This window comes from Telmatherina bonti (genome assembly GCF_933228915.1).
Source record: "Telmatherina bonti genome assembly, chromosome: 19".
Classification (NCBI taxonomy): Eukaryota; Metazoa; Chordata; class Actinopteri; order Atheriniformes; family Telmatherinidae; genus Telmatherina; species Telmatherina bonti.
The window spans coordinates 21,805,420-21,818,868 of record NC_136617.1 but is presented as its reverse complement, the minus strand read 5'-3'; the positions used below and the strand labels follow the sequence as shown (position 1 = coordinate 21,818,868).

At 39.6% G+C, this 13,449-nt stretch overlaps 1 protein-coding gene across 1 annotated transcript in view; it reads left to right on the top strand.

Moving 5' to 3' along the window:
• The window catches only part of elmo1 (engulfment and cell motility 1 (ced-12 homolog, C. elegans)), a 72,093-nt gene extending 58,992 nt beyond the window's left edge, over nt 1-13,101 (top strand). The window contains exons 17-22 of the mRNA XM_079258825.1: nt 389-552; nt 3,551-3,663; nt 9,051-9,158; nt 9,426-9,508; nt 11,479-11,556; nt 12,440-13,101. Coding sequence (XP_079114951.1) covers nt 389-552; nt 3,551-3,663; nt 9,051-9,158; nt 9,426-9,508; nt 11,479-11,556; nt 12,440-12,640 — 747 coding nt within the window. The 3' untranslated portion in view covers nt 12,641-13,101. The remainder of the gene's footprint in view (nt 1-388; nt 553-3,550; nt 3,664-9,050; nt 9,159-9,425; nt 9,509-11,478; nt 11,557-12,439) is intronic.
• Nucleotides 13,102-13,449: the final 348 nt, after the last annotated feature.

Below are 13,449 nucleotides of genomic sequence, written 5' to 3'. Positions count from 1 at the left end.
GCGTGGGCTGAATGTCTTGGAACAGCACTCATGTCATGCTTCTGCAGACACAGCCATGTTAATGGTATTAGTCAAATGGGTATTATGGGGAAGTGATACCAGGACTTAACAAGTCACTGCTGAATTCTTCTGCTTCGCTCTTTTCTTCCTAAGGTTCAGTGCACCAGACTGGATTACAGACTCCAGTTCAGGGGGGGGGGGGGGGAAATGCATCAATGATTATTTTGGGAAAGTTTATATGGTCTGCCGAATGCTAAGAAATAGCAAGTGGGCTTAGACTTATCTTAAAAATTTCTACCCACTCATACACATACATGGTCTGTGTCATCATCTTGTAAGTCTCCTGATTCCATGATGAGGCCATCTGATTTTCGACTCTGTTGCACAGGTAATGCAGGTGGTGAGGGAGCAGATCATGCGCGCGCTCACTGTCAAGCCTAATTCTTTGGACCAGTTCAAGAGTCGTTTGCAGAACCTGAGCTACACAGAGATCCTGAAGATTCGCCAGTCTGAGAGGATGAATCAGGAAGACTTCCAGTCCCGCCCCATCTTGTGAGTGATGTGCTGTTGTCAATGTGTGAAATAAAAGTATTATAATTGCCTGCTTTTGTCAAAAGGTCAGAATGATGAAATGTTTACTTGACGCTAGATGTCACAATGGAAACCAGATATCAAACCTAATATGAGTGACATCCACTAACAGTTTATTTGGGGAAAAAATGCTTTAAAAAAAAGAACTTAAAGTGGAACTATTCTGTGCATTTCAGGCTAATTTATTTTTATTTCTGAGACCAGAAGGGCTGGGATTGATCGAGTTATTGTCACAAATCGCTTTATTTACTTCAGACCGACCCTCTCCGTAGGCTGTCAGATCAGCCTGTGGGCAAAACGAGTGGATTGAGACTATTCCGCATTAAGCCCCGCCTCCCGCCACTGCACTACATCGGGAGCGCACACTGCACCTGCTTTCGCCGTCATTGTAACATCTCATAAACAGAAGGATTAGGCTAATATGAACTCAATAAAAAAAAAAAAAATACAATGTCAACACATAGCATACAGCCCTACATGTTGGAACCTGAATCAGAGCCTGAAAACGAAGTGGAAAACAGCAACCCACAGCAACGAATGCAGCAGGATGTCTCTCTTTGGTAAACTCACCAGCCATCATTCAAAATAACTTTATCCGACGTTTTCCACCCGCCTGATGTATTTGTACATGCCCTAGTTAACCAGTAGAAGGTAACCAATCACCGAACCTTATCCCCCGGGACGTCGCAAGGATTTCCAAGTAGAAAAAACTCTCTAAAACGACACATTTTTCGTCGCCATGGAAACCGAACGGAGAGAGTGCTGGAACTCAAACTCAAACATGTGTTTAGGTGATAAAAAAACAGTGCTGTTCACATGTCTGATGAGGATTCAACACTGTAACACTGTAGAAAGCTCAGAAAACTTGAAATATCATAATAGGACCCCTTTAACAATATTGTTCCCTCTAGTGGTCTATTTTATAACCTCCCTTATTAGGCATCTTGACTTAAGCGAGTACGTGATGTCATGTGCATCTACAAAAAGAGATTTGGTTCTAAATATGGCGGTAATTGTTTCCTTTTCCTTTATTCATTTGTCATCTAAGTACATACAACTGGCCTAAAGCAGACTGCACCTGCTTTCCTCTCATGATTAATTTATGCATTAAATTCAAATAGTCTGCGAATGGCATTCCCAATGAATACTCCATTAACAACCCTCCAGCTCATTACACACACAGAGAGCTAGTTGATCATGAATGCAGGTCCTGTAATGGAGAACATTGTTTTGTCCTGGCTGTTATTAATAGAGTAGGTAGCACTGTTGAGAAATTGCTACACTTAATGTCTGTCCCTTTGAACAGTAATCAGTGCTGAACTAAGAGCCTACTGGATGAATATTGGGAGGGTAGGGACCAAACTTTGACAGATAGTTAATCCTAGTGGAGAAAATACAAAATAAGGTGTAGATGGAAGAAAGGTTAGTTTTAAATACAGGGTCATTAAAGGGTCTTTTTTGTTATATTTAAATGTTAAAGGGATCATCCCAGACTGGTGAGTCTCTCGTCAGAGGTTAAAAATTCCCTTTGATCAATACAGTGGAGTCATGAGTTGTGAACATATTGAGCTAAGCCTGTCAGGCCACAGATAGAGAAGAAGCCCTGTATTACTTCCTACAGTGTGCTCTCATGTTCTATCAATTATTAGAGAGAGAAGCTCGAAACATGAAAAGGTCAATAGAAACTTTCATTGTGTTGGATCAGAAGAGGTTCCTCTTGAATAAAGTCTGAGCTGAAGGATTACTTTATCATTTTGACTGTTTCATAGAATTAGGTGATTTGTGCATTGTTTATTTATTAGGAATAAAGTGAAAACAAAAATGCAAAACTGGCTCTACATAAAGCATGCAAAACTCCGATCAACTCAAAAAATTCAGATTTGTTTTAATGCAGTTCCTTTTATTTGTTATTCTTTTCATTATTGATTGCCTTCTTCACCTTGTACTTGGCAATGTTTTACTGATCTTCTAAGTAAGTCTTGTACTTTTGCACAAGAGTTGATCCTGCCATCTTTAATCATTTAACTTCTATGCGAGTTCTTCCGTTACAGAGCTCTTCCGCTGCAGAACAACACTCGAAGTGCCTGTGATTTTCTGCTTTTGCTTGAAACATTCAATTAAAATTGAAACAGAAACTGAAGAGGGACTGTCAGTGTCCTCTGAAATTCTCAGACAAAAGCACACTCATGCATGCGGAGCCTCATCAGAGGAATGTTACACGAAGTGATAAAGCAGAGCTGTCTTCCTCTATCCTCTCCACAATGAGCCGCGCCTTCCCCACTAGCGGTTCCTTTGAAGATGTCAGCGTGAATATCTGACCACAGACTGATGTAATGACTGGAATCACCAATGAGGCAACACATAGGCTGAGAGGATAAGCAGGGGTAGAGAGAGCCCATGAGAAAGGAGGTCAAAAATGTGATCATGACTAAACTAAATATAAGAAAATAAACACTTTAGCTAAGTCTGGAAAATAGAGGGGAAAAATAATTGTAAATTTAAAAGGGAATTAAATAATCCAAAATGACGATGGGGAGCAACACTGCTCAGGCTGATAATATACATAATTCATGCAAACTGGTGCTCTGTGCATGAATACGACACATACATGAAGATGCATGAATAAATAAAGGGGATCCAAGCAGAAGCGGCATACGCTTTCACCGGTGTTGCTATGGGATGCTGTTTAGCTCATTTCTATAATATGCAAAGATATATGCAGATGTGTGGAAGTACATTTTAGTGTTTAGTGTCAATTCCCCTCTGACAGTCACAGACCAGGAGGTTTGGCACTTTGATGACTGCTGTACTGCTGCATAATGGTTACACTTCTATTCCCCTTGGTATACCTTGCACTCCTCCGTCACTTGCTTGCCACTCTGGGTGGGTGTGGTTGACAAAATGCAAGTAATCTTCCCAATTCGTTTATGTTTTTTTTTTTTTTTTTGCCTTTTTACAGGGAGCTGAGGGAAAAGATCCAACCAGAGATCATGGAGCTGATCAAACAGCAAAGGCTCAACAGGTTGTGTGAGGGAACCTGCTTCAGGAAAATCAGCAGTCGCAGGAGGCAAGGTGAGACGAGTAGTTTACACAAACACACTCAAATATTTGTACAACCTTACATTTCTGTTTTAGCATCACCTCCCTCAGTAGATTTAACAATGCACACTTTCGCATTAAAATTCACAATCCCTTCTACTTCACACACACACACACACACACACACACAAGCAGTCTTCTGTTTTCTCCCTCTGTTTATTCTTTACCACCTTCACTTAATTCCCTATTCTTCTTGAAAAATCCCACAGGACACATTTCATCAGCAGGAATCTTTGAAGCTCTGGACGGCTATGAATCGGCTGTCATGATCACTCACAAAACTTTTCTGGCTTCCTGAACCTCTGAAGCAAAGACATGCAGTGACACACAGCCTCACTTAAAGCATTAAAAAATGCAGTTCACATCTGTCTGCGAGGAGGTGCGCACATAGTCTTCCTTCTTCCCTGCCCTACATGCAAATGTAGAATGCAAAGACAGGTGAAGCCAAAACAAACGCTTTGAGATGTAAAATGAGGGACTGACAGACTGCTTTAGCTCTTAGCTGCAGCGTCTGAGATGTGACAGATGTTTTAAAACATCTTGTTCACACCTTTCTTGTCCCATTTTTGCTTAATAAAGTCTATGCGTTGATGCCATTTCTTCTTTTTGACACAGTCGAAAGGAGAAGTGGAAGAAAAGAAATTGAAAATCCGGCAGTCACCCGAGATGCATAAGTGCATTCAAATCATCCTGCATAATATCGTATTTCATACTTGCTGTCAAAAGAAAGAAATCAAGCAAGGAGCAGTGGAAGAGGATAAGAGGGGAGCAGCAGTTACACTATTGAGCCTGCATAATATACTGCTCTTCGGTCAGGGAGAATTTAATCTGCTGGAGACCTGATCCCTTCACTCTCCTATCCTCCCTCTTTCACCTTCCATCCCCCCCTCTCAGTCACCACTGCTTTTGTCTTCACATAAAAATGCATGAAGAAAAATCCCAAAGACAAGCTCAGGCTGCAGATCAGTTTGCAGCCATTAGATGGCTGCCATTACATGCCTTGCATCTTCTGCATTTTCCAATAAGTTAAATTAAAAGTGAGTAAAAGAGAGTGGGTTTTCCTCTCCTCATCAATGTATTCTGACATTTTAGAGCAGGGGTGTCCAAAGTCGGTCCTCGAGGGCCGCTGTCCTGCAGGTTTCCCATGTATTCCTGTTCCAACAAATCTATCTTCTACTAAATGGATCAAACAGCCAATGACGTGCACAACTGATTAAGCTCTACTACTAATTAATTTGAATCAGGTGTGTCTGAGCAGGGATACGTAGAAAACCTGCAGGATTCTGGCCCTCGAGGACCGGAGCTGGACACCTCTGTTTTAGAGCTTAATCACAGTTTGTCTTGGCATCTGTCATCCAGATAGAGAGGATTTACAGAATCGCAGAAGCAGGAATAAAAATAGAAGCTGAAAAATGTTCATTTGGAAACCAGTGGTCTGATTAAAACTGGGGAAGGTAATTGCTGGGGAGCCAGCAAGATTTTAAAGTGGCACACTGTCTTGGCTCCTCCCCCTCTGGTTTTGCTCCTTGCTTGATCCAAGGCTTTTTTTTTTTTTTATAAGAAATGAAGAACTCCATTTTGGTCCTAACATTTTGATTGGTCTGAGTTTTTAGATTTACAGTAAACTGAGGGGTCTAACTATTATTTCCTTTTGTTCATGATTATAAAATCTGTATACCGGTATGATCAGGAAGAGGAACCACTTCAGCCAGAGTATTAAAAAAAATAAAATAAATAAATAAATAAAAAAAAAAAAGAAATTCCTCTGAGCAAGATAACCCACTCCAACTAAATGTCTGATCGTCTTCGCTGCTTGCAGTAGGCTAATTTATGATTGTCGGGTTCTTTTGCGACATCGTGCTGGATTTGGGCTCATATTACCATATCATGGTTATTACTTCTGAGATCTTAGAAAGCTATTTCAGAAAAGAAGCACTCACCCAGCCACATGTATACTATAAAGAAACAAAAGCGCATTAGCAAGACTCACACTCACTAGAGAAAGCAATTCATGTGCCTGTCTGGATTTAATATAGCTCACTTGCCAGCAGGGTTGCATTTGCTTTAATCTGCTGCAGCAACACACATCATCTCGAGCTGGGACCCATTCTTTTTTCTTTTTTTGCTTTTTTTGTGCTGTTTCAGTCTTTCCCCAAGCCCCAAGTTAAGTCCTTATTAGAGGCATGCAATATCTGATTTAAGTCCTAAACTTAAATCAGCTACATTTTTACTCCCAGTAAGCCACAATACTCTCTTCACCCAGTGTTGTCCTCTGTAATATTAGCCTTATAAAATAGAACAATATTGATATTTATATTTATTTGCTGCAGCTTGATTAGCTGCTGTAATCTTCCTGCTACAGTAGACCCTAGCTGCTACTGACGTTACCTCTGAGGCCATCTTTTTTTTATATATAGTTTTCTTTGCATCCTTCTCCTTCTGACTAGATCTGCACCATCTTCATTATGCTCCCCCCTCATATCTTTATTCCCCCTACATGTACGTGTCTATCCTCCTCATCCTCTCTGAGACTTTGTTCTCTCACTGATGCTCCTCGTAAAGTATGCGCATGCATTAAAATGCGACAAGCACTTTGTCTTGCAGACCTTAAAACGAGCTGAATGAGAATAAATTGAGCCTTAGCAGGTTTAACATACACTTGATGTTTGGTTAATGATACGTTGAATATACTGGTATTTCAAGTTTAGTTACATGCACGCAGCTTAGATAAACTTTCCTGATGCTTACTGGTGCCATTTAACTCCGTGTCTGCTCAAATGTTTCATTTTTCTATAAATATGTTTTTACCAGTGTCCCACGGCATATTGCATGACTACTTAAAAGAACTTCATCCTGCAGGGACATCAAACCAACTTAAAATATTAATTCAGCTGGCTTCACTGCTGATTAATTTTCTCTTCATGTTATATGCCGCTCATCTCAATGGAATGCTTCTACAAGCGTATCGTTTCTTAAGAATGAAGGGGAAAGAACGACATGTACAGAGCAGGTCACAGCAGGTGACCGCAGTTTTGTCTCAGTAAGGTTTTTTTTTTTTTTTTGGTGAACAAATTTGAACAGAACAGAACAAATTGAATAGAACAAATTTGTCTCAATTCTGTTGAATCTCTATAATCTATTTGAAGTGAAACAGGAATTAATTCCAAACTACAAATATAGCATCTTCAGTCCAGCATGAGAGTGTTATGTTACTGTAAAAAATGAAAATGAAGATGCAAATCAGACATCCTATCGGTTATACTGAACAATTGATGGGATTCTCTCGCATCACAGTGACCAAACAGATCTACCTCTCTGCTCCCTGTGAAATGATGCAACTCTGCACTTGCCTGACATCACCACGTGTCTGTTTTCAAGAGTTAGGATTTGGGCTGTGCACATGCCTGACATATCTCCTCAGTCTGTTTCTGCTACCTGCCAGCTAAGCTCAGTGCTCACCATGGCATTAAAAAAATGATGAAGAACATCAGGCTTTGTGCAGAAGCTGGCGGTGGGTGAGACAGCAACTCGCACTTTAAAGATATACAGCAGTGTGTAAAATTCTTGTGCTACGTTTCATTACCTTATATGGAAAATACATGCAGTAATTGATCAAAATGTACAAAGATAAATGGAAAAACAACCCATAAGGCAACAATTTGTACAATTCTAATGAGTTAGTCATATGGCCACCCATTCTGAACCCTTATAGATTAGATTTTTTATTTTGTTAAGTAGTCTTCAGAAATAGTTTTTCTGACTTTTTGAAATACATTTTAAAGCTCCTCTTTAGATGTTGGTTGCCTTGTGTTCTGTTCTCTGATCCTACACTCCTTCAATAAGGCTGTGGTGCAGACTCTGATGAGGCTAAATCTTTTAGACCTGTTGCCGCATATTTTCACTCCAGTTCCTGTTATTTGACATATCTCAGCCTTTCTACCTTCCATAAGAATGGCTTTATGACTGCCAGTTTTCCATGAAAAATATTTCAGGTGAATCTTCAGTGAACAATGGATGAAGCAACCGAAGTAGCGGATTCTTTTCCCTTCTTTCTTAAGAACATACCTTTCCGATAATAATAATCTGATATAGGTAGTAATTTTTTTTAAGGTGTGCCATCTCTTATTTTGACCTCCATTTGTCCTGATTATAATCTTTAATCACCCTTGGCACTCCAAACTGAGACATTCCAGGTATTTACCTCCGAGCTCTTTAGAAATAATCTTGTTCGTAATGCGTCTTTGCAACAAGCTGCTAATGATAATTTAATATGAAAAATGCAATTGAAGGTGGTGGTTTGTTTGGTTGTTTGTTATGCGAAGAGCTAACACTCATTTGTCCTTTTGTAGCTTGTAGCTTGAATGCATCATTGATCAGTTTAAGGACTTATTAAACAAACAATAAAAATTTCTCTGAAAATGATCAGGTACCAGGATAGGACTGACTACATTATTCAGCACATGATTTTAGGCTTCTCAATACCTATACATATCAAGCATTCCCTTTTTTCTTCTGATAATTTGACCAATATTTCAACAATATCTACATAAACAACCACCAACAGTTTCTTAAATTGTTTTAGTTGACTAAAACTTGCTAAAGCTGCACTCATAATGGCAAGAAGTGCACATCTACATAGAGATCCTCCCTCTCTGTATTTCACTGTGCATATTAACAGCTGTGCTCTGAGAACAATTTGATTGTTTAATTGCTTGTAAAAAGCTTTACTTATAACTGAAAACACAAAAACTCTTCTATATTAAATTTTCTTAATTTTTTTTCCCTGCTGGCTAAGAATATTTTAGGATCATGCACATCTTCTTAGCATATATATGTATATGTATGTATTTGTATATGTACATCTCTCCCTCTCTCTCTCTCTCTCTCTCTCTCTCTCTCTCTCTCTCTCTCTCTCTCTCTCTCTCTCTCTCTCTCTCTCTCTCTCTCTATATATATATATATATATATATATATATATATATATATATATATATATATATATATGGAGAGAGAGCGAGAGAGAATGTAATTATTAGAAAACTGGTGTTTATTGATGATGAAGAGCTGTTGAAATGATGATCACCAACCATCTGTTTTGCCGCCCATCATGATCTTTCCCTGATGGAAAGCATCATGGCCCATCTGTGTATTTTCCTCAGGGCTGTTTTTATTTTTTTTATGATTATCTTTTTGTTGTTGTTTTGGTCTCCTGACTATTTTTGCCATGTTTATTCTTTTTTTTCCTGCTGATGACTCAATCCATATCTTGTGCCAGCCGCTTATTCTCAGTCCTCTAAATCTCCTATTTCAATGTGTGTGTTTTTTTTTTTTTTGTTTGTTTTTTTTGTCATTTCTTCTAGATAAGTTTTGGTATTGCCGTCTGTCCCCGAATCATAAAGTCCTGCACTATGGAGATCTGGAAGAGAGCCCTCAGGGCGAGGTGCCACATGATTCTTTACAGGACAAATGTAAGTGTCAAACGAATTTGTTGATGGCCTTTGAAATGCATAAAAACGGGATGTGCATTGTGACAGTTCACATTGTTTAATAACATATGCATGTCTACATAATCAGTTACACTTTTTTCTCATTTAACTTGTAAAAGTAGCTCAGAACGGGGTAGAAATTTAAACTTTAATTAATTGGATTATTGAGGTGCCCATCTGGGATGACACAGTTTTCACAAAGTAGTTGTTGTTGTTTCTGTTCTAAACGCACATCTGTCCTCTCTGCAGTGCCCGTGGCTGATATCAAAGCTGTTATCACTGGCAAAGACTGTCCTCACATGAAGGAAAAGGGAGCCCTAAAGCAAAACAAGGTGTGTGTACGTTATCATGTGCTCATGCATGTTTGCATCTGCAAGTGCATGGGTGTATGTGTATCCTAGGCAAGAGATTGTGTCTTTGTGTGTGAGAGTTGCGTAACATGATGACAGTTACATAAATTCTGCTCTGGGAAATAACACAATAACTTTCAACTCAACAGCTCTGCACAGATAAATATGTATTCATCTGTGGTGTTGTGTTGAAATAAATGAATGAATAGTCTTTCAAATGTAGTCTTAAATCACACAGGAGTCATCAGAACCATGCTGACATCTTTGTTTCAAAGAGCCTAACATATGGGCATGCACTCTGTGATGCTTACCACAGGATGGAAGAGCCATCTTGTCCGCATCTGTGTACACTTCATGCTGTAGTTTACCTTCCTACAAACCTCTGGTCCCCACCCAAGGGACTCTGATATATTGGATCTTGGATAAATAACCCTGAAGACAAAGGAGCATACCTCCTCCCTTCTTTGTCTCCTTTATTACCTTGTCGATAAACACAGGACTGAGAGAATGACCTGAGGGGGGCCTGTGGGATGTCTAGCAGGCCTATTCCACCCTTCTGAATGAGAACATGTGCACATTTCATTACTCACTGTTACAAGCCCGCCAAAGTCACCTCTGCAGGCTTTCAGAGCAGAGCTGGCATGTTGGAGATTTGTGTGACAGTGGTGGGAGGATGAAGACGAGTGGAGCATTTCTAGACTGTCATTCTAACAAAAGTTCACACAGCAAGCCTCAGTCACTTCAAATACCTTTAAAGGATTGTGATCTCATAAGCATGCACTCGGGGACCTATTTTCCTCATTTTGTTGAGTCTTTGTGAGAAAACAGGAACACCTGCATCTCTACAGTCTGGCTTTTCAGACAGAATTCCACGATTGAGGGTATATTCATAGTGTGATGGATTAGAGTTCATGCATTTTTCACGGGATCTTATTTTGTGTGAGTAATTCTCTGCGTCTGAAGATCTGTGAAGACATGTTTTTTTTAAAGGGGAAAACTCAGCTGTTGTGCGAAAAGGCAAATTAAATGAAACAGCGCTTCATTTAAATTTCAGCCATAACAGACACGGCAGCACAAAAGGGGGCTGCATTTAATTATTTTACAAGAAGAAACAGACAGCAGCTAATGAACACACTGTCTGTTTTATTACACTAGACATAAGCAGAATTGCATTTCAGAACATAAACTTGCAAAGCTGCCAGTGCACTTTGGGAATTGCTTTCATTTTTTCCCTTTTTTCTGCATCTGTAGAGACTCTAACTGTACCATCCATCTTCATTACATTGGTTTTATGTTTTTAATCATGCTAACTTGACCTTGACTGAAATATCTTAGCATTTATGGATTCATGTGAAGGCATTACCAGTATCCTCAGGAAAAGTGGTAATATCTAGCGATTGCTGTGCATTTAGTTTGCAGCAGCCTCACAGACATCAAGCATTTCACCTGTTTAACCTTCAATGCATCTTTTTTTTTCTCTCAGCATTTTGATCTGAATCTGTGACTAATTTTCCCACTGAACTGTGTTTTTAAGCTCTTCTCCTTCAAAAGGTCAAGAGGGGGCTGCAGCTCCAATCTGATTGTTTAATTTCCTATGCAATCGTCACACTTAATTCCATTTGTGTACCAAAGTCGTAAAGAGAATTTTGTGGGATCAAAGCTGAAATCATGCTATGTAAGATTTAAACGCATTTAGTAACCCCCTCTGACCCTGACTTTCAAAAAGTCAGGGTCACAGTGCAGTTGATGGCTCAGATGGTGATGAGGTGTGAGAAAAAGAAGGTAGCAAGTCTTCAAGAGAATTATGATGTAAATCTCACCTGTCCCCCCCCCCCCCCCCTGCATCCCCGTTTTTTCCCCCTCTTACTTTTGACTTCCCTACCCTGTCACTGTGCATCTCCTGCTTGGCACCTTTTCTCTTCCCTCTGCTTTTCACCCTGTCCTCTCTACAGGAAGTGTTAGAGTTGGCCTTCTCTGTCCTCTACGAGTCAGATGAATACCTAAATTTTATTGCTCCTGACAAGCATGAGGTAAGCCAGAAGAAGCCCCCCCCCTCCGCGGTTGTCAGACAAAATGAACATGTGTGATTGCATAAATATTGGTTTCTCTGAATGAAGTCTGCATTATGTGTGTCTTATACCGACACATTCACTACATCAAGGGTGTCCAAAGTCGGTTCTTTAAGGCCACTGTCCTGCAGATTTTGCAGACTCTCATTAAAGAGATCCAACAGCCTAATAATACATTGACTTATTCATTTGAGTCAGCTGTGTTAGATCAGGGATGCATGGAAAATCTGCAGGATTGTGGCCCTCAAGGACCAGAGCTGGATACTTCTGCACTACATGATCCTGTCTTTACATTTTCCCCATCAGTTCTACTCAGTAAGCTTCTTGTATCTGCTCATACACACACATATGTTAGGCTTAATTCAGATTGCATCACTGTTTTCCAGTGGCTTGTATTTACCTTTGCCTAAACTTGGATCTTGTTTCCAAATTCTTGAAAACAGCTTTAAGTACCAAAGGTAACAGCAGTAGTACTTAGTCAGGAAAATATAAAAGCAGTTTTTGTGCTTTTTATAGTTATATACCATTTATGGCAAATATATGTGTGATGTTTGACAGGTATACATAGGTTTAGTTAAATTATGTTGTGTTTAAATAAAAACCATCTTTAAATAACTTACATAAACACATAAGTTTTTTTTAGGACAAGAGAGTGGTGGGTGTTCATCCCATTTGTGGTTAGCTTTGTTTTTTATGCCCAAATGACTGGCTGTAAGTTATGCTTTTGTGCTGTCAACAGCTTCCTTTGTCTTTTGGGAACGTGTCATGCTCCAATTTACTTTGTGGATTTTTTGCTGTTTGTTTCTGATTTGTTTCAACTGAAATCTTCTCCATCTCTCTGCAGTACTGTGTGTGGACAGACGGTCTCAACGCCCTTCTGGGAAAGGAGATGACCAGCGATTACACCAAATCTGACATGGACACCCTGCTTTCCATGGAGATGAAGCTTCGCCTCTTGGATCTAGAGAACATCCAGATTCCTGAGGCTCCGCCCCCGATTCCCAAAGAACCTAGCAACTATGACTTTGTTTACGACTGTAACTAAGACGTACGATCCCTCGTAAATCCCGCACTCTCTGTAGTCACTGGACCAATACCCCTTTTCTTATAAACTGGAACAAGATTAAATAAAAACATATGATGTAAAAAAAACAAATGTACTGTGACAGAAGGAAGGATTTATTCAACTTCTTGCTTCTTGCAAGACCTTAAAAAGAGTGAAAATAGTGCATATAAACATTAATCGTTGCACTTGAGGGACTTGAAGTCAGTGCACGGACATCAGGTTGTCATGGAGGAGAGAGTATATGTCGGATCATCTATGCTGTTGTTTTCACTAGTGTGTCTGATGTTTCAAAGCATTCACTTCTCCTTGACCCAGGCACTCCCTGTCGTTTTGCTTCAAGTTTCCTGTTGGCACCTGCTAAAAACAAAGATCATTTTATTTACCTTCCTTGCTGTCCTTTTATGTTGTTTTTTTTTTGTTTTTTTGTTTGTTTATTTTTCCTCAGGGCTTTTGTGAGGAGGAATGGCAAATGCAGGGATCAGCATAGCGGGTGTGTAGATCAGGAGCAGGCACGGACAGAGGTGGGTGGGGGTGGGGTTTTTCAGAAGGTATTTATTCCCTGTCACATTCCCACTTACTTAAATTGTGGCAGCTACATGTTTTGCATAAGGCTGGATTAAATTTAAGGAGCAATTCTTCTTAAAAATGGTCTCTTTTGTCCACTTAGTCTTAAGTAAACTTAAACATAAACTGAAGACTGTTAAAAAAAAAAAAAAAAAAGATCCTCAAAGTCCAGCCACTACAGAAAAAAGCGTGCTTTGAAATATTGATGTTTTTATTCTAACGCT